The sequence below is a fragment of the Orcinus orca genome, chromosome 7, assembly GCF_937001465.1.
Source record: "Orcinus orca chromosome 7, mOrcOrc1.1, whole genome shotgun sequence".
Taxonomy (NCBI): domain Eukaryota; kingdom Metazoa; phylum Chordata; class Mammalia; order Artiodactyla; family Delphinidae; genus Orcinus; species Orcinus orca.
This window is the reverse complement of record NC_064565.1, coordinates 111,504,089-111,526,143: the sequence shown is the minus strand read 5'-3', so window position 1 is coordinate 111,526,143 and position 22,055 is coordinate 111,504,089. Positions and strand designations below refer to the sequence as shown.

The window sequence follows — 22,055 nt, the reverse complement described above, 5'->3', positions numbered from 1 at the left end:
CCATAGTTGGGAGTCTAGGGAGCACCCCGCAGTGCCAGGATTGGGACAACCCCGCCACCATGCGACAGCTGTCTAAAAGTGACCTGACTGTGCCCCTAACTGATGTCCCCCACCGTGGACCATCACTTCAGCCCACCAGGCCACACCCAGCTGCCCACTATCCACCCTGCCCACAATTCCAGACAGCCAAGCATCCCATTCCCACCACCCCTGGCCTGGTCTTGGCACTGTCCTACTTTGCTCCCACGTGTTCTGACTTCTTTCTGGGGGAGGTGAAAAACATGTAAGCGTTATCTCTATTTCATGACACCATTACACTCACTTTCGAGCAGAAAGCAGCCAGTGGTGGTTACTTTCATACTTCATGTTACTCTAAATGTATTCCAATAAGGGAAAAGAGTGAATTTCAAACAGAAATTAATAGTATAATCAAGCATAATCGTTTAAGATCCTTTCTGCGTAAATATCAAAAGCAAAAACTATTATATTCACATCATGAAGGTTACAGTTAAACAGCAATGCTGAATCTTCTGATAATGACAGCCCCCCAAACATTTTGATGTTAGGCAGGTCCTTCATTATCTTATCCCATCTTCAACAGTTCTTCAAGGTCCAGTTTCTCTACTCGGATTACAACATATTCTAAATATAAACAAGAAAGGAAAACTCTTAGAAAATATCTTAATATTAAAAAATAAAACAGGACTTCCTTAGCGGTCCAGTGTTAAGACTCCATGCTCCCAATGCAGGGGGCATGGGTTCGATCCGTTGTCGGGGAACTAAGATCCGGCATGCCATGCCACACGGCCAAGAAAGCAATAAAATAAAATAAAATAATGAAAAATAAATAAGTAAGTAAAAATAAAACAGATCTGAACCTCCTTTTAAAACTCTGAACTCTGTAACACTAGTATAGGTGACTACCCCTTTCCCAGCACGATACATTTCAGGATATCAGTGTATCTTATATAACAGAGATTATGGAAGAAAATGATGAGGTTTTGGAGGAAAGGAAGGAATTCTTACAAGAGAGCTGAAATTTCTACCAGTGTAACTTCATTTATGACTTATTATATTTTACAATGAAAATATTCAGTTTTGTTTTGTATTATAAGTTGGTTTACAAAATACCCCCATCTAGGACTCCCAAACCCTGGGGCTCTTTTGCTTGATAGATGCCAGGTTGCAAAACACAAAGTACCCATCCTGACTATGGTTCCAGCTGCTTTGATCCAAACATAGCCAATCGTGGATTTAGCTCCCCCTGGAGGTGGTGCATGAACTTAACACACATAAACTACATTCAAGTTGAAAGGGATCCTAGGGTTTATCTAGTTAAAAACTTTCCTTTTATAAATGTGGAAATTAAGGCTTAGAGGGGATAAGGGTGTGACTGCCCAAGGTTCATGGTGCAGAGTAGCTGAGCAAAGAACAGAACCCAGGTCTCTGGTCTCAAGCTGATTTAAACATCCACACTGCCTGTACACAAGTGGAGTTGGAAAAACAACAGCCCCGCCCCCATCCCAAGCTTCCAGCCTTTCAGAGTCTCATGAGATATTTTGTCTGTACAATTTTAATATCAAATGGTCAAATTCTTGGCCTGGATGCTTAGAATTGGGTTGCAAGACAATGCAGACACTGGGTCCACCAAGACCTACCCAATCCGACTTGGGGCCTGGCCTGTTTTCACCTGCTCCCTGGGTGCCGTGCCTACGTGGCCAGACTTGGGGATCACAGTCATAGGGAATTTGGGAACATAAGGAAAAATTTGTTTCTCTGTAGGCCAGAATGTGACAGAGGAGAGATTTTCTTCCTCCGTGGGCCTGTTCCTGAGTCAGTACCAAGATGAATATGTTTATTTGCTAGTCATGATCGTCCCTTCCCCTTCTGGACCTCAGCATTCCCCAGGAAGGGTCTACGTGGCAGCCTTACCTTAGTGAGCTCACTGCAAGCCCAGGGCTGGCCCTCAGTGTGACTTTCTGGTATACTGTGACGTGGGACCCACCTTTCAGGGGTGTGCTTATATTAGCCAAGCTCCCAGAGGCTGCCTTTTTACCCTGAGAAATATAACCATCCACCCACGAGACCTTCAGATGCTCATCCCTGGAGGCTCCACGGCTTGGTCAACACGGAATCAGAGCAAGGGCAGGCAGCCAGATGGCCCTGATTGCTGGTGGCATTAAGTTTGATAAGTGGAAACTTCCATCCTTGGGTGTGGGCCAGCACCACGGGCTCTCCCAGGCTCAGGCCCCCGTCCACCCAGAGTCCCTATACCCTCTGTGTCTCTCATGTGTCTTTATGCTTCCAGGGCAGACCCACTTCTGCAGAGTCCAGTCTAGCCATAGTGTGGGGCGTTATTTACAAATAGCAGAGGGGAAACAACCTAAATGTCTATCAGTAAGGATCTAGTTTAAAAAATTATGATTTGTCCATATAATAACAACTTAGGGCACTTTTCTAAACTGAAGATTTATACGTACTGACATAAAAGAGTGTCTAAAATATGTTGCGAAATAGGAAAAAACCGACAAAGAACAATATATAATATGCTACCATATGCTTTTTTTTTTTTTTTTTTTTGCAGTATGCGGGCCCCTCACTGCTGTGGCCTCTCCCGTTGCGGAGCACAGGCTCCGGACGCGCAGGCCCAGCGGCCATGGCTCACGGGCCCAGCTGCTCCACGGCACGTGGGATCTTCCCGGACCGGGGCATGAACCCGTGTCCTCTGCATCGGCAGGTGGACTCTCAACCACTGCGCCACCAGGGAAGCCCTACCATATGCTTTTTAAAAGGGTATGTGTACATGTATATATGCTCACACATCTCACACACACACTTATATGTGCACAGACTCTCTCTGGAAGGACATATGAGACACTGGTAATATAATTGCTGCTGGAGATGAGAATTAGAGGAATGAGGATCAAGAATGAGAGGGAGGGACTTCCCTGGTGGTCCAGTGGCTAAGACACCGTGCTCCCAATGCAGGGGGCCTGGATTTGATCCCTGGTCAGGGAACTAGATCCCACATGCATGCTGCAGCTAAGAGTTTGCGTGCCGCAACAACTAAAGATCCCGCATGCTGCAACTAAGACCTGGTGCAGCCAAAATAAATAAATAAATAATAATAATAAAAAGAATGGGAGGGAGAATTACTTTTTATTACACATTAAAAGACATATAATTTTTTTCAATTTTCAACCTGGTTATTGTAATGCAAATCGATTTTCTTTTTCAAAAATATAAACAAAATGGATATAGCACAAAGCCCAAATGAGAAGCGTTCAGGAGTTAAGAGTGATGGGTCACGAGGGAAGCCATTCCTCCGAAAGGGAACAGCATAAGCAAAGGCCAAGGGGCCCAGAGAGCCCAGCACATGGGACAGCTGCACGCAGTCTACTTGGCTGGGGCTGGGGGCAGGAGCTGGGGCCAGGGCACCACGGCCTGAAGTGCCAGCTAAGACTTTGGATCTCATCCTGAAAATGATGGGACATCACTAAGTGTCACTGAGCAGGGCAGTGATATGACCAGAGTGCATTTTAGAAAGGCCACGCTCAGCCCGCATGGAAGAGCTACCAATGAAGCAGTGAAAGGGCAGCCATGAAGGGACCCGCCAGAGAATTCTGGAAGCAGAGATGGGTCAGGACATGGAAGGCCTCTTGCCCTTTGGATGTGACAACCAAGAGGTTACTGTGAATGAGGCCAGAGATATTTAGGAGGCATGGAGAGAGGGGAAATGAGAGATGAAGGGTAAACAGACAAAAGGCCAGTGGCTCCCAGAATTTTGGATGGTGTAAGACCAGCAAAATTTTTAGATATCAAACAAAACAACAATTAAGAACCAAAATAAGATTGCTGACTTTTTAATTTGCCAAGTAAGGATAATTTGTTAAAATTATCACATTTTAATACCACTATTTTATAAAAGAAGGGACATTTTAAATCTCCCCCAAATAGGAAGGCCTAACCTCTGTTGAAGAATGGTCATTTAAATGGAATGAATTTAGCTTGATGACAAACTCTTCACATCACCCATACTGTTCCCATTTTATCACAGATTATAAAATCTCAGTAGGATGAATGGTGCTGGTTTGCTGAGTGTGAACTGCTATGTAAACCCTTATTTTCACAAACAGGGAAGGAAAGAGATTGAATAAGAATAGAGTTGAGAGTTTTTGTTCTTTGAAGGATGAGACTGATTTAAGAAAAGTCAATGTACCGAGAGGAAAAACCAATTGAAAGAGACCTTTAGAAATAAGCACTAAATGTAACATAGTTTCCCAGATTGGATCCTGAAACACCAAAAGGATGTTAGTGGAAAAACTGATGAAATACAAATCAAGTCTGTGGTTTAGTTAATATTATTGTAGCAACATTAACTGTTGAGTTTTGATAAAATGTCCCAGGCTGGACTTCCCTGGTGGCGCAGTGGTTGAGAGTCCGCCTGCGGATGCAGGGGACGCGGGTTCGTGCCCCGGTCCGGGAGGATCCCACATGCCCCGGAGCGGCTGGGCCCGTGAGCCATGGCCGCTAAGCCTGCGCATCCGGAGCCTGTGCTCCGCAACGGGAGAGGCCACAACAGTGAGAGGCCTGTGTACCGCAAAAAAAAAAAAAAAATGTCCCAGGTTATGTAAGATGTCAGCATTAGGGGATGCTAATTAGGGGAAGGGCAAACTCTCTGTATTATCTTTACAACACTTTCATAAATCTAAAATTATTTATAAATAAAAAGTAAAAAATACATAACAACAACCACACAGAAGAGAAAGGAGGTAAGTGACAACCTGAAATCCTTTGGGTTGGAACTTGGAGCTGGGTGGCAGGTGGCACTGGTCTTGAACAGGAAGGAAACCTCCCTCCCTGGGACCACAGGAAAAAGTGGGACAGGGATACAATTAATTTGCCAATAAATGTGCCCCCAAAAGTTTGAAATAGAAGACTCTTCCTTAATAAAATAATTTAATAACTGAGGGGGCAAAACAGTAAATGAAAGTGGTTTATAAATGAAGGGAAAAATATGTAAATGGAACATATAATATTCGGACTAACAACAGAAGTGAATGGTTAATATTACACAGAAAGAAAAAAGCAGCCTTGGATCATATTCCATCTTTGAATTATTCTGCTCTGCAAGGATTCTGAGGGCTGAAACCAGCAACCTAGAAAAGCCTTACTTTAGAGTGCGGGGTAAATTATGGAGGCTATTTTCAAGATTGCGCTAACATAATGGCAGGGCATTGGGAGGGAGAGGAATAGAAAGTGGAAATGAGCAAAACCCGGAGGGAAGCCAGTTGCTCCAAGTAAGGAATCTACAAGTAAGGAATCAATTTCACAAGACACTGCGGTCACCGCCATTTCCTATGGAATTCTTCCATTTATTCTCAGGACAAACCCAGGCCCTGGCAGAAGCTTTTAATACATTCCCACTACTATATTTTAATCACTTAAAACTCTCCTTCAGTGATGATCATTTTGTAACGTATAGAAATAGCAAATCATCATACTACGCACCTGGAACTAACAGAGTATTGTTGATCAATTACACATCAATTAAAAAACAAAAAAACCAAACAGCAAACAAACAAAAATCTTCCTTCATTTAAAGCATGAATAATCAGCTTCTTAGCAGCAGCAAGTACAAAACTTAACTTTAATACTTTTTTTAAAAGGGCAAAAAAAATACAGTACAATGATATACATAATACTTGGTTCTGGCCCTCCATTTTAGGGGGAAAAATCAAGTATACATGTTTTTATACTCAAAAGGGGTATATTAAGTAATACAGATTGTAAACTTAAAACTAATATATAAAAATCAAGGAGGGCTTCCCTGGTGGCGCAGTGGTTGGGAGTCCGCCTGCCGTTGCAGGGGACGCGGGTTCGTGCCCCGGTCCGGGAAGATCCCACATGCCGCGGAGCGGCTGGGCCCGTGAGCCATGGCCGCTGAGCCTGCGCGTCCGGAGCCTGTGCTCCGCAACGGGAGAGGCCACAACAGTGAGAGGCCCGCGTACCGCAAAAAAAAAAAAAAAAAAAAAAATCAAGGAATTTTTTTGCATTACTGTGAAAAAAATGTTGACTTTTTAGATAATAAGATTATGATCTGAATCATCTTGGGAGATGCTGCAGGTTCTTGTATAAATGGACGTTGCCCTGGTGAGACAGGCTGGGACCTGGGACCCCTTGCTGGAGCTGGGACCCTTTGCTACAGTGCTGCAATGCTTACACCTGGACACACCTCTCCTTGAGCAACCCAATACAAAGAAACGGTGTGGGACTAAAAATAACTGCATGCATGTGCAGCTGGGACAAATTGTGGACAAAAAATACAAAGAGACCAAAAAAACCCCAACTGCCACTTTTGAAGGGCCTGGAGCAAAACCAGGGTACTGCTCATGCCCCCTGCACACAACACTACCTAGGGGGTGGGCAAAACACCTAAGCCACCCCTCCAGCCCAACCCCTGGACACACCCCTACCCTCACCCCATGTAAGGAACAAACTTGCCCCCAACTCAGGGAGCAAGCAAACAAAGGAAACTGTTGTTTATTCTCACTACCCCCTGCTGCAGCAGGGGCCCCAATAAAGCCTTGACTGAATTTCTTGTCTGGCCTCTAGTCAATTTCTATTGCTTGGGGAAGGCCAAGACCTTCTACCTTGTACCCCTGTACCTTCCACCAAGTCTTTGTACCTTGTCCACACTTTCCTTGTTGAATTGCTCACACTACCTGGTTGGTAACACCGGTACATTACAGCTAAATACTGAGTTAGGGTTCTTCAGTTGCAAGCAACAAACTCCAACTCTGATTAACTTAAGCCAAAAAGGATTAAACGGAAGGATAGTATGTGTGTGTTTAGGACACGACAGGGCTCTAGAATTGAAGGAATAGCTGAAGGGGCAGGAACCAAGGCACCTTCCAGGATCTAGGAGAGGAACTAATAATAGTTGCATCAAGGCCCTAACATTGGTTGAAATCAGCACTAACTGTGTTTTCCATTCCTGTGTCCTTCTGCTGAGGATTCAAAGTGAGAGAGTCTATTTGGTGAGTTTGGGGCATGGGGAAAACCAGGGCACTACAACGAACAGTGCCTCAGAATCACCCATAGTGGGAGATAGGTAATTCAGAAAAGGGCTTTTACTGGAAGAAATGGAAATGGCTGGGGAGTAATCACCTCCTTCCTTCTTCTTTTATGCCATCATGCCTCTGCCTGAGTTTCTGCCTGGACTTGGAATGCCCCTTTGACCTGGAATGCCCCTAGCTAGCCAGGCCACCTGATGAACTCCTATTTTCCCCCCAAAACACAGAAAAAATAACCCACTTCTGTGAAGCCAGGCAGAGCAAATCACCTTGTACTGTCTTAGTACCTTGTTCACACTTCCCTTGTTCAATTGCTCACACTACATTGTGATGATTTGTACCTGTATGGCTCTCTCCTATTAGACTATAATTTCCTTGAGGGCAAGAATAATGTCTTTTCAACTCTGTTGCCTCTGTGCCTAGGACAGTACCTGTCATAAAATAAGTATTCAACAAAAGCTTGCTGAAATAAATGCAAATAATAAACCACTTCTATATTAAAAAAAAAAAACTTGAAACAAAATTAAACAACTTTGAGGAAGCACAAGGAAAATCCTGTACAGACCCAAAATAATTTGACTGTTACCTTTGCAAACCTGCGTGATGTTTGAGAAAGCCTGGCAATGTCTTCAAGATCCAGATAAGAAAGGATTCTCAGGAGCAAATCGTCTGAGAGCCGTTCAAGGAAGTCAAATTTACCTTCGCATAAATTGAGGACATAGTCTAATATTCTTGCACCAAATATTAAGGCAATTTGAACTGTAATTCAAACAAGCCAACAAAACAACACAGTCATCATGTGTAGTCACATAAAAACTATGGTCATTATCAGTAAGACAAGCTTTGGGGCATTTTCCCCCTGAGAGTGATGTTAGATTTTGCTGAGTCATTCCTGCTTTCACCAAGCTGCCTTTGGGACCAATGGCATGTATTTACGAGGCATGTATTTCCAACAGCTGTCCTTGCCCTGAGATCACAATCTTTTAGGTATACTCACTGTTCAACACAGTGATGGACTGCATCAAATTCCAGTCCAGACAACTGACTTAACTAGTCTCAGTGTCATCTTCATCTTCATCCTCCCAATCTCCATGACTGGGCAAAGATGCTGGTCCATGTCATTTTTTTTCTACCCCTCCCCCGCTTCCCTAAATTGGTGTGAAACATTAATATCTCTTGATTTTAATTGACTTTTGTTCTCTTATTGTTATACATTGTTTCTCTATGAAACTTCCTTCCTTCTTCTTTACCTTCTTTCATTCCCATCTTTACATACTAAAAAAAAAATAGAAAGAGGCAAAGAAAAAAATAGAGGCATATTTCGTGGAAATTGTGTCAACTTTTGCCTATTGTTTTTCCTATCTTTTCAGTTATTTCCAAAATAGGAAACAGTTCACAAAGAATCAACCAACACTATGATCTACCCAAACGTGTTTAATGTAGGAGAAAACAGGGTTGGGTTTTTGTTTGCTTTTTTTTACCCCAGCTCTCTGAATAACTAAGAAATGGCTAATAAATAATAAAACATGTTTGGAAGGATACAGATTCAAATTATAACACTGATTAAATCCAGGTGGTGGTTTTTACTTTCTTCCTTTTGCTTATCTGTATTTTGTAATCTTTCCGTAATAATTACCATGTAATTTTTTAAAATCTAGGATAAATGGATGAAAGGAAGGAAGGAAAGAAAGAAGGGAGGAAGGCTCCCTCTTTTTATGAGAAAGGAAAATGGGGTTATAATGGAGTATGCATGTGGATTCCAGTGGTCCCAAAGCTGGGGACTTTCTTAGTCTCTTGAAACTCATTTATCCACTTCTGCCTCTGAAAGCACCACTATATCTAGCTTTTCCGGAGAACTTCTCTTAGAACAGAGAGAGTGCACTCTCTACAGCGAACTAACTGTCCAAGATTTGGGCGCCACCTTCCTTCCCAACCTGGAACACTCCTTCTGGGGCAAGTGGGATGGAGCTGTCAAGAATACCCAGCTCCCTGCAGAAGCAGGCAGATCGGTGATCCTAAAGGCAGATGGATCTCCAATCTCAAAATGGATGTAAGGTGTGGGCTACGTTTATGTAAAAGCTCTAATTGTGCTAACGTGGAAGAGCCGGCCGTATAAGATTTCTCTCCAAAACTGGTTAGTCCAGCTTTCTAGAGGCATTAAGGGTTTTACTTGCTTCTAAATTCCAAGTGCTTCCAATTCAAAGCACTTCTAAAGTCCAAAGGTTTTCTTGGAGGGGTGGGGGTGGGGGAAATAGCCCTTCAAAAACTCAACCTAAAAGGGTAGATATTATGAAGAACCCTTGACTCACCAGCAGGATAAGAGGAAAAAGCAGCGCTTGTTTATTGGAAAAACAAAACAAAACCCTTTGTACAATAAAATTTCCTTAAAATAATTGTAGATGTTTCAACATTTTAAGATTCCAGGAAAGCATACTCAAAGCATGTTCAGATGTACTTTAGAAAGTCCCTGGCGGTCCAGTTAGGACTCTGTGCTTTCACTGCTGAGGGCCCAGGTTCAATCCCTGGCTGGGGAACTAAGATCCCACAAGCCGCGCAGACAAAAAAAAAAGTCTCTACAATAAAGTCTTTTAAATTTTAAATTTTAAATTATAAAAGGACACATACACCTAAGTATGTAACATGATCGTTTCAAAGTGTATAGGTATTGGGGTCCTTAGAAAAAATTTTTTTTGCTTCTTTGTGTTTTTTATGTAACCAACATCTACATCCCAGACCAGGGATGGAACCCGGGGCCCCAGCAGTGAGAGCCCCAAGTCCTAACCGCTGGACCACCAGGGAATTCCCACATCTGTTTCTTTTAAAATAAGGAAAACAGGGACTTCCCTGGTGGTGCAGTGGTTAAGAATCCGCCTGCCAATGCAGGAGACACAGGTTCGATCCCTGGTCTGGGAGGATCCTGCATGCTGCAGAGCGGCTGAGCCACTGCGCCACAACTACTGAGCCCGCGCCTACAGCCTGTGCTCTGCAGCAGGAGAGGCCACCGCAATGAGAGGCACCCGCACCTCGGGGAAGAGTGGCCCCCGCTCGCCACAACTAGGAAGGGCCCACGCGCAGCAATGAAGACTCAAAGCAGCCAAAAATAAATAAATTAAATAAATAAATAAAATAAGGAAAACAGTGTTAAAACAAACTCCATTTTGAAAAGTAAAATCAGCTCTTTTGTGTTGGATTATGTGGCAGCCAGCCTCCAAGAGAGCTCCTGATTCTCTCCTCTTGGATTCAAGCCCCTGTGTGTTCCCAGCCCACACTGAATTAGGGCTGACCTGTGTAACCAATAGGATATTGCAAAAATACCCCAGTACTAGGTCACAAAAGACTTTGGGGCTTCTGTCTTGCTGTCTTGGATCACTCACTCTGGGAGAAGCCAACTGCCATGTCCTAACACTACTCTGCAGCACCATGGAGAGGTCCATGGGGAAGGAAACTGAATCAGCCAGGTGTGTAAGCCATAATGGAACTGGATTCTCCAGCTCCAACCAAGCCTTCAGTTGACTGGGGTCCCAGGCAACATCATGTGAGACCCTGGATCAGAACAGCTGGGGTAAGCTGCTCCCAAACTCCTGACCCAACTCTCTGAGTTAATAAACATTTATTATTGTTTGAAGCCATTGGGTTTGGGGGTAATTTGTTACACAACGATAGACAATAAAGATTTAGGTACCTGCAAGTGTTGTGGTACCACGGTGGAAACCCAGAATGTGGGAATGGCGTTGAAACTGGAAAGTACGTGGAGATTTTTTTTTTTTTTTTTTGGCGGTACGCAGGCCTCTCTCACTGTTGTGGCCTCTCCCGTTGCGGAGCACAGGCTCCGGACGCGCAGGCTCAGCGGCCGTGGCTCACGGGCCCGGCCACTCCGCGTCATGTGGGATCTTCCCGGACCGGGGCACGAACCCATGTCCCCTGCATCAGCAGGCGGACTCCCAACCACTGCGCCACCAGGGAAGCCCGTACGTGGAGATTTGAATGAGCTTGAGGAGATTGTTAGTGAAAGTCGGAAAAGCTTTCAATAAGTAGTATAATAAGTAAATAATATCTGTTAATAAAAGCCTGATGGACTCTGAGGCGGCTTTACATGTGAGGGCTTAAAGAAAAGTGAAGAAAATATTATTAAAAAACTGGAGAAAGGGGGAAGAAAACTGGAGGAAAGGGAATCCTTGCTATGTAGTGGCAGAAAGTTTAGCAATATTATTGCCTGCTGTAATATGGAAAGTAGGAAATATTCCTGGTGGGTGTGTGACTTGGCTAAGATTTCCAAGCAGAGTGTTGTTGAACATGTGGCCTGATTTCTTCTTGCTGCTTAAAGTAAAATGTGAACAGAAAGAGATAAGCCGAAGGCAGGTCTCTTAAAAAGCAGCCAGGATTTGCTGGAACCTTCTCTGCCTCTTCGGATGGCAAGCAATGCTAAAGTTAAGAAATGACTCCCAGGCAAAGATCAAATCCAGAGCAGTGTCAGGAAAACATGGTATAAAGATGACGCTGAGAGTGTGGCCGGAAAATGCTTTGTTAAGAACCATTCAGTGATACTGTAGCACTTCCAAGAAGCATAAGGGTATGGTCACTCAGGAGTCAAGGACAGAAACCCAAAGTAAAGAAGGGCTTATTGCAAAAAGATGTGTAGGTGTGGTTTTGTCTAATGGAGTGAACCCCAATAAGAATAATAGACAACACATAAAGTTTTTAAGAGAATTATACCAGCAGAAACACTGACTGCCAGCTTGAACTGCAAGGGTTCAGAGGTAGTACAAAAGGAAAAGATGACTCTGGACTCCCAAACTCCTACAGGCGGGAGGTAGGCCGAGAAAACTACACCTGCAAACATGGGCTCCCTTTTGCCATAAGGGAAAGATGAATCAGATGAGGGAATCAAGAGTCCAGAGGGGAGGCCAAAAGCCATAAAGAGTCTAGTGATAGGTTTTGAGCTCTAATCAAGAACTAATAACCTGTGCCCTGCTGGATTTCAGAATTTCTATGGACCAATGACTCCCATGGAGCTATCATTTCCCCACTGTTTCAAGAGCATTGTATACAGTGATTCTCTCATGCCTGTCCCACCGTGATATGTTGGGGGAGAGGGGACAGAAAACCTGTCACTGGCTTCAGATCTAAAGGAACCATCCTTGAGGAGCTGTACTTAAGGCATTACACCTGAGGAGCCCTAGCCACATATGGACCCGATTTACATGATGAGATCCTGAAATACTTAAAGATATACTTCAAGAAGAAAGAAATTTGCCCAGAAGGAAAGACTAGGATTTCAGAAGCAATGAAGATGAAAGAAATGGTAGTAAACATAGGCAAATATAAACAACTACTACTGTATAAAACATGTTTTAAATAACAAACTTTAGAGGAGGTGTCAAAACAAGGCAAATCAAAACAGCAGTCAACAATTACATATGAGGTAGAGGCTTAGAATGTAAACATTCTAAGGTCCTTACGTTCAAGAGGCAGATAGAAATAGTGACATATGTTAGATTTTTATAAGTTAAGTTAAAGTAAACTTGCTAAACTTTTAAGGGACACCACCAGAGAGAGAGAGAAGGAGAGACAGAGAGGGAGGAAGGAAGGAAGGAAGGGAGGGAGGGAGGGAGGGAGGGAAGGAGGGAAGAGAGAAAGAAAGGAGAGAAAAAAATATATATATATATATAAGGGTAACTCCCAAAATAGTTGGTCTGTAATCACTTGGAGATTGGTTCACAGCTGAACAAAATGGAAAACTCAATTTAAGGTGACTTCACAAATAGAAGTTTATTTTTTCTCAGAGTCTGGAGGTAGACCAGAAAGGCTGTTGAAGAAGTTCCATTATGTCACTAATGTCCCAGATCCTTTTATCTTTCTGTTTCACATTCTTAAGATGTGGCTCTCACCCTTCCTGTTTTCAAGGCATCACAACCATGGTCCAGTAAGTAAAAGGGGTAGGACAAGGAACAAAAATGGACATGGAAGCTGAGTCCACCCGTGTCTGAAGGCACCTTCTGGGATGCTCTATGAAACAACTTCGTCTTACCCAGCAAAACTGGGTCACATGGCCACATCTGCAAGGTAGGGAGGGAAATGTAGTCTCTGTCTTAAGGGGAAAAAAATGGAATAAAGGAAACACAAAAGAGAAAGGAAGACATGGAAACAAAACAAAAAGCAAAGAAAAAGCGTGATAAGATGAAAGCACAAAATAAGATGACGGAAATTATAGACATATTAGTAATCACAGTAAATATAAATGAACTAATCATGCCAGCTAAAAGACACTCAGATAAATAATACATACATGCTTAAAAAAAAGATACAGAAAAGTGAAAGTAATAGAATGGAAAAAGCTAGACCAATACAAACCAAAAGAAAGCTGGTATAATTACAGTAATACCAGACTAAGTATACTTTAAAGCAAAACTCACTATTGGTAATAAGGAGGACCATTACTTATTGATAAAAGGAATAATTCACCAGGAAGATTTAATACTTCTAAAATAGTATGCCCCTAACAAAATACACAGAGCAAACACTGATGGAATTACGATGAAAAAATGATAAATCCTCCATTGCACTGGAAGATTTTATAACACCTATCAATACTTGATATACCAAACAGAAGTGAAGTTACAGAATATTTGAATAACACTATTAATAAGACTTATCAATTGACATTTCTATAGAAAAACAAAGATCAAATTTTAATGAGCTATGCGTTCAAATAAAAAAATTGATTACCTCCCCAAATTAGAAGAAAATACAAAGATAAGAGCTAAAATTAATAAAGTAGAAAACAAACATTATAGATGATCAAGGAAGCCAAAAATTAATTTTTCAAAAGATTAATAAAATGGATAAACTTTCAAGAATAAACAAGAAAAAAGGACAAAAGCATAACTCAGTCCTATGAGAAATGAAAAGATTAACTACAACAGGGACTTAGAAACACATGACACCAATTAACACAAAATCAGACAAATGGGCAATCCTCCAGAAATATATAATTTACTAATTCTGACTCAAGAAGAAATAGAAAACCTGAGAGACTATAACTAGTAAATAAATTGAATCCACTGTTTGATTTGGAAAAAAAAAACACCTCAAGTAAAACTTCAGGTGCACACTGATTTACAGGTTGGCTTTATAAACTCTTAAAGAACAGACAATCCAGATCTTATATCATTTGTTCCAAAAAACAGAAATAGAATGAAACTCCCAGTTCAAATCAGGAGGTTGCTCTAACTAGCAATGATGGTAGGCAAAAGGAAAACTGCATATGAAACATCATTTAGGAACACACATGGCAAAAATTATAAATAAAGTATTAGGAAATTGAATCTATCAACACATTTAAAAAAATAAATTGTGAGCAGCAGAGTTAATCCTGGGGTCCAAGGATGGAATAACTTTGGAAGATATATTAATATTATTCACCGTGTTGTAGTATTACTCAGCCATAAAAAGGAACGAAATTGGGTCATTTGCAGAGATGTGGATGGACCCAGAGTCTGTCATACAGAGTGAAGTAAGCCAGAAAGAAAAAAACAAATATTGTATATTAACACATATATGTGGAATCTAGAAAAATGGTACAGACGAACCTATTTGTAGAGCAGGAATAGAGATGCAGATGTAGAGAATGGACATGTGGACACGGAGGGGAAAGGGAGGGTGGGACGAATTGGGAGATTAAGTTTGACATAAATACACTCCCATGTGTAAAATAGATAGCTAGTGGGAACCTGCTGTACAGCACAGAGATCTCAGGTTGGTGCCCTGTGACGACCTAGATGGATGGGATGGCAGGGTGAGGGAGGTCCAAGAGGGAGGGGATACAGGTATGCATATAGCTGATTCACTTCATTGTACAGCAGAAACTAACACAACATTGTAAAGCAATTATACTCCAATTAAAAAAAACCATTTGACTATGTAAGGAGTTTTACACACTTTTTGAAAATTAAATATTTTCTTTAAATGGAAAAAAAACACAAATAACAGGAAAAAATGATAATCTCAAAAATGTAGAAAAATTATTTCGGGGACTTCTCTGGTGGCGCAGTGGTTAAGAATCCGCCTGCCAATGCAGGGGACATGGGTTTGAGCCCTGGTCCTGGAAGATCCCACATGCCGTGGAGCAACTAAGCCCGTGCGCCACAACTATTGAGTCTGTGCTCTAGAGCCCACAAGCCACAATTACTGAGTCCCCGTGCCACAACTACTGAAGCCCCCGTGCCTAGAGACCATGCTCTGCAACAAGAGAAGCTACCTCAATGAGAAGCCTGCGCACCGCAACAAAGAGTAGCCCCAGCTCACCACAACTAGAGAAAGCCCGCGCACAGCAACAAAGACCCAATGCAGCCAAAAATAAATAAATAAAAATAAATAAATTTTAAAAATTATTTCATATAGTTCTAACATCTATTTATGAAGAAAAACTCCTAGAAAACTATAATAAAAGGGAATGTCTTTAACCTGATAAACCTGACACAGGCTAGTTACCAAAAACCTAATAATAGTATCAATGATAATAACACATGGATTTGTTTACTATTCAATATTCGCCATGTACTGCTCTAATTTGTATGTATACAGTGTGTGTATCATACATACATACCATCATTCGATCCTCACAGTAACTCTGTGAGATAGGTACTATTACGATTTCCCTCTTATAAAGACAAAGATGAGGAACAGAGAGTTTAAGTGGCTTTTGCTCAATGTCACACAGTGAGAACTAGGATTGAAGCAAGCGGTTTTCTCCATAGTGCACCTCCTAATGGTGATTTTATGTGGCCTTTAATGTCAGGCCTAAGACTAGAATGTCTACTCTCACCATTTCTATTCAACATTGTTTTGGAGGCGGAGAAAAAAAAAAAAGAAGACACAAAGATATATCAGGAGGCTTCCCTGGTGGCGCAGTGGTTGAGAGTCCGCCTGCCGATGCAGGGGACACGGGTTCGTGCCCTGGTCCGGGAAGATCCCACATGCCGCGGAGCGGCTGGGCCCGTGAGCCATGGACGCTGAGCCTGTGTGTCTGGAGCCTGTGCTCCGCAACGGGAGAGGCCGCACAGTGAGAGGCCCGTGTACCGCAAAAAAAAAAAAAAAAAAAAAAAAAAAAGTATCAGGGTTAGAAGGCAAGGAAAAACTGCCATTACTGCAACTGCAGATGATCTAAATATCAACATACAAAAGTTAAGAAATTTTACTGAAAAATGATGCTGATCAACCTAAATGGGAAAAGAATTTGAAAAAGAATACATACATGTATATGTATACCTGAATCATTTTACTGTACACCTGAAACTAACATAACATTGTTAATCAACTATACTCCAATATAAAATAAAAGGTTTAAAAAAATTTAAAAATAAAGCAGTGTAATGTTGGTGTAAGACAATCAACCAATAGAACTAAATATTCCTGGAAATGATAGATGTACCTTGGAACCTGCAATATGTAAGGATGGGATTACAAAACAGTGTAGGGTAACTAAACTATCCTATAAATGGTGCTAGGAATATTGACAGACCATACAGGAAAAAAAATTATAATATTTCATCTCATCATAACCAGAAACAAACTTGAGATAAGTTAAAGACCAAATATGACAAACAAGTCATAAAATATTTAGAATTAAAAACATAGGAGTACATCCTTATGAAATCAGGGTAGGGAAAGATTTCTTAAACAAAACACAAAAGTACAAGCCATATATTAAAAGAGTGACAAGTTTGAACGCCATTAAAATTATAAACTTCTATATGGGTAAAAACTCATCAACAAGGTAAAAAGATAAACCCCAAACTTGGTGAAATATCTGTAGCACATATAACCAAACCAAAGAATTGGTACTCAAAATAAGAAAAAGTTTCTACAAACAACACAAAGAAGGTAAACAACCAAATACAAGAAATAGGCAAAGAAGATGAATTAGCAATTCTCAGAAGAAAATTGGTCAATAAATATAAGAAAGGGTATTCAACCTCATTACTAATCAGGGAATTTACACACCCAGTTTGGCAAAGAATAACATGTATCTTTGATTACAGTAAATGTTGGTGAGAATGTGGGAAAATAGCAACTCCCTCATAAAATGCCAATGGGAATATAAATTGATTTAACTCATTTGGAGAGCAGACTGTCAATACCTAGTAAACTTGAAGAGGCACATATCCTACAACTCAACAAACACCGCTACATGCCTAACTTAGAGAAATGCTCACACATTGCACAAGGATAAGTGAAGATTTATTATTGCAAAAAAGTGGAAACCACCTAACTACTCTCAGTAGGGGAGATGATTGAACTATGGTTTGTAATATAAAATACCATAAGCCATTGAAATGAATGAACTAGATATACATATATCAACATGGATAAATCTCAAAAACAGTGTTCAATAATAAAACAAACTTGAAAAACAATACAGTATACCATTTATGTAAAATATATAAAAGTAAAATATATTATTATTATTTTTGGGGGGTGTGGGAACATCTGTGTTAATTTGAGGCACGGAAGCAACAGGAGGGCTCCAGTGTGGCGGTGGAGGGAGGGGGCCCGAGAGCAGCTGGATTTCAGGGTGGGAGCGATTTCTGGGTCAGCAGCCTAGACCTAGAAACAGTGGAAGGCCTGTCTTCCAAAAGGCTACCCTTGAAGTGAGTGAAATGTGGTGTGCAGAGATGCCAGGGGAAAGGGGTTCTGTGCTGGCGCTCGGGGCTCTAGGGGCTGTGGATGCCGGGATCCTGACGCTTACTCCCATCCCCGCCCCCCGACACAGGCCGAGACCCGGCCACACACTCACCACGCCCAGCAGGGCACACGGACCACACGCCTGTCCACACAGCACATCTTCTGCACCTGCGGGCGGACAGGGCCTGGACAGGGGCAGGCCTGGGACCAGGTGGCCCTCGCAGCATGTCCCTAGGACGCGGTTATGACTCCGGGACCCTTGGGCTCCGTTCCCAGGTTCCCCCTGGAAGGCTGACCGGGAAGCAAGGGTAGCTGGCAGGTGTGTGGGTGCAGGGGGCACCTACAGGGCCTAGAGGGTGGGATCAGCAGGGTGAGGAATCAGAGGAGGAGGCTTCGAGATCCTCTTGGGTCTGGGAGGGGCTGGACTTTCCTTCCTGAGCTTTGGGAGTCTGGGCCGGGCACAGGGTGCCGGCGGTCAGAGGCCAAATCGCAGCAGAGCCGACAGCAGGCTGAGCAGCACGGTGGGTGGCACTGGCCTGCAGTCCACCGTCGGCGCACTGATGTTGCGCAGCGAGCTCTGGCAGCAGTGGGTGCCCACGGACGCCACGCAGAGGTTGACGCTGGGATGGGGCAGATCCGGGAGCAGCCCTTGCTCAGGGTGTAGCCAAAGTCCACCACGTTCCCGATGCCAGCGGATGCAGAGGTAGTCACACAGTAGCTGTCCGTATCGGAGCAGTCGGTGGGCCTCAGGCAGTACCAGTTGCTGTTCTTATTCACGCAAGAGAAACACACCAGGGAGTGGGCTCGCTCCACACCCAGGAGGGCAGCCAGCAGGACCGGCAGTTAGACCTTCATTCAGGAGGGGACTGGCGTCCCGCCTGGGGTCTCACGAAGCCTGGGGTCTCACGAAGCCGAAGAAGTCAGCCCTGCTCGCTGGCGGATACAGGTCCCCGGCCCGGCCGTGCAGTCAGGCCTGCCCCCGAGCCCAAGTGCAGCCCGCACTCCCCAGTATATGTTATTTATGTATTTGTGACTCTGTAAAATAAAACGTGCTTGGCAATGATACCAATTTCAGAACAGTTAGTAGAAGGGAATAGAGGAAAAATAGGTGAGGGGCAGAAATTTGAGTATATATTGTATGTAATTTTTAAATGCTTTTAAAAGACATTAAGTAAATATGGTGCTCAGTGCAACAGCATGTATATTAAAACTGGGATAATAAAAAGAAGATTCTTATGGCCCTGAGAAAGGATGACAAAAATTAAAACAATTCAAAAAAATTAAAACCATTCAGAGTAGATTTTCTGATCACATGCAATTAAGCTAGACATCAAGAAAAAAATATAACTAAAAAATTCCCAGCTACTTGGAACTCAAGTAAAATGTTTCTAAATAATCAATGGATCAAAGAAGAAATCAAAAGGGAACTTAGAAAATATTTTAAACTGAATGAGAATAAAGACACAACTTATCAAAACTGACCTAATATAGCTACAGTAGCACTTATGGGAAATTTAGGGCAAAAAATGGCTAAAAACAATAAGCTTTCATCTCAAGCAGCTAGGAAAAGAACAACGAATCAGACCTAAGAAAAGTAGGAAGAAGGAAATAATATAGGTATGAACACAGACCAATAATAAAAACAGAGAAAATCAACAGAGCTAAAATTTAGTTCTTTCAAAAACTAAATAAAAAATAAATAAACCTCTAACAAGATTGATCAAGAAAAAAAAGAGAGAAAGAACAAATTACCATTATCAACACCAACATATTTGATAATTTGAATAAAATGAAGTAAACATGACAAATTTTAAAATCTTATGTTAGTGGTTTTGGGTATTTATAATATTATCTTCTGTTCTTTTATGCAGGTTTAAGATACTTCTGAATTTAAAAACTTTTAAAGGGAAAGGTATAGAACATAATGTATAAGATTCTTCTTTTTGTGTTAACATATTTTGTATATATGCATAGACCATTTCTCAAAGGATATATATGAAACTGTTAATGATGGTTGTCATGGGAAATGGGAACATGGGATCAGAAGGAAACTTGTTTTTATCCTATACCTATACTTTTTTTTTTTCATTTCTAATTTTATTGATTTGAGTCCTCTCCCTCTTTTTCTTGAGGAGTCTGGCTAATGGTTTATCAATTGTGTTTATTTTCTCAAAGACCAGCTTTTAGTTCTATTGATCTTTGTTATTGTTTTCTTTGTTTCTATTTCATTTATTTCTGATCTGATCTTTATGATTTCCTTCCTTCTACTAACTTTGGGCTTCGTTTGTTCTTCTTTCTATAGTTCCTTTAGGTGTAAGGCTAGATTGTTTATTTGAGATTTTTCTTGTTTTGAGGTAGGCTTATATTGCTATAAACTTCCCTCTTAGAACTGCATTTGCTGCATCCCATAAGTTTTGGATCATGTTTTCGTTGTCATTTGTCTCTAGGTATTTTTTGATTTCCTCTTTGATTTCTTCAGTGATCTCTTGGTTATTTAGTAACGTATTGTTTAGCCTCCACGTGTTTGTGTTTTTTATGTTTTTATCCCTGTAATTGATTTCTAACCTCATAGCGTTGTGGTTAGAAAAGATGCTTGATATGATTTCAATTTTCTTAAATTTACTGAGGCTTGATTTGTGAGCCAAGATGTGATCTATCCTGGAGAATATTCCGTATGCACTTGAGAAGAAAGTGTAATCTGCTGTTTTGGGATGGAATGTCCTATAAATATCAATTAAATCTATCTGGTCTATTGTGTCATCTATTGTGTTTTGTGTTTCCTTATTAATTTTCTGTTTGGATGATCTGTCCGTTGGTGTAAGTGAGGTGTTAAAGTCCCCCACTATTATTGTGTTACTGTCAATTCCCTCTTTTATAGCTGTTAGCAGTTGCCTTATGTATTGAGGTGCTCCTATGTTGGGTGCATATATATTTATAATTGTTATATCTTCTTCTTGGATTGATCCCTTGATCATTATGTAGTGTCCTTCCTTGTCCCTTGTAACAGTCTTTATTTTAAAGTCTATTTTATCTGATATGAGTATTGCTACTCCAGCCTCCTTTTGATTTCCATTTGCATGGAATATCTTTTTCCATCCCCTCACTTTCAGTCTGTATGTGTCCCTAGGTCTGAAGTGGGTCTCCTGTAGACAGCATATAGATGGGTCTTGTTTTTGTGTCCATCCAGGGAGCCTGTGTCTTTTGGTTGGAGCATTTAATCCATTCACGTTTAAGGTAATTATCGATATGTATGTTCCTATTGCCATTTTCTTAATTGTTATGGGTTTGTTTTTGTAGGTCCTTTTCTTCTCTTGTGTTTCCCACTTAGAGAAGTTCCTTTAGCATTTGTTGTAGAGCTGGTTTGGCGGTGCTGAATTCTGTTAGCTTTTGCTTGTCTGTAAACCTTTTGATTTCTCCATTGAATCTGAATGAGATCCTTGCCAGGTAGAATAATCTTGGTTGTAGGTTCTTCCCTTTAATCACTCTAAATATATCATGCCACTCCCTTCTGGCTTGTAGAGTTTCTGCTGAAAAATCAGCTGTTAACCTTATGAGAGTTCCCTTGTATGTTATTTGTTGTTTTTCCCTTTTGGCTTTCAATAACTTTTCTTTGCCTTTAATTTTTGTCAGTTTGATTACTATGTGTCTTGGCTTGTTTCTTCTTGGGTTTATCCTGCCTGGGACTCTCTGCACTTCCTGGACTTGGGTGGCTATTTCCTTTCCCATGTCAGGGAAATTTTCGACTATAATCTCTTCACATATTTTCTCGGGTCCTTTCTCTCTCTCTTCTCCTTCTGGGACCCCTATAATGCAAATTTTGTTGCGTTTAATGTTATCCCAGAAGTCTCTTAGGCTGTCTTCATTTCTTTTCATTCTTTTTTCTTTATTCTGTTCTATGGCAGTGAATTCCACCATTCTGTCTTCCGGGTCACTTATCCGTTCTTCTGCCTCAGTTTTTCTGCTACTGATTCCTTCTAGTGTATTTTTCATTTCAGTTATTGTATTGTTCATCTCTGTTTGTTTGTTTTTTAATTCTTCTAAGTGATTGTTTTTTAATTCTTCTAGGTCTTTGTTAAACATTTCTTGCATCTTCTCGATCTTTGCCTCCATTCTTTTTCTGAGGTCCTGGATCATCTTCACTATCATTTTTCTGAATTCCTTTTCTGGAAGGTTTCCTATCTCCACTTCATTTAGTTGTTTTTCTGGGGTTTTATCTTGTTCCTTCATCTGGTACACAGCCCTCTGCCTTTTCATCTTGTCTTTCTGTGAATGTGGTTTTTGCTTCACAGGCTGCAG

The 22,055-nt window shown here is 41.4% G+C and overlaps 1 protein-coding gene across 1 annotated transcript in view; it reads right to left on the bottom strand.

Annotated features, from left to right (window-relative positions):
- Window positions 1–22,055, bottom strand: part of FBXO36 (F-box protein 36) — a 101,309-nt gene that overhangs the window by 11,964 nt on the left and 67,290 nt on the right. Inside the window, exon 3 of the mRNA XM_004262609.3 lies at window positions 7,663–7,835. Coding sequence (XP_004262657.1) covers window positions 7,663–7,835 — 173 coding nt within the window. The remainder of the gene's footprint in view (window positions 1–7,662; window positions 7,836–22,055) is intronic.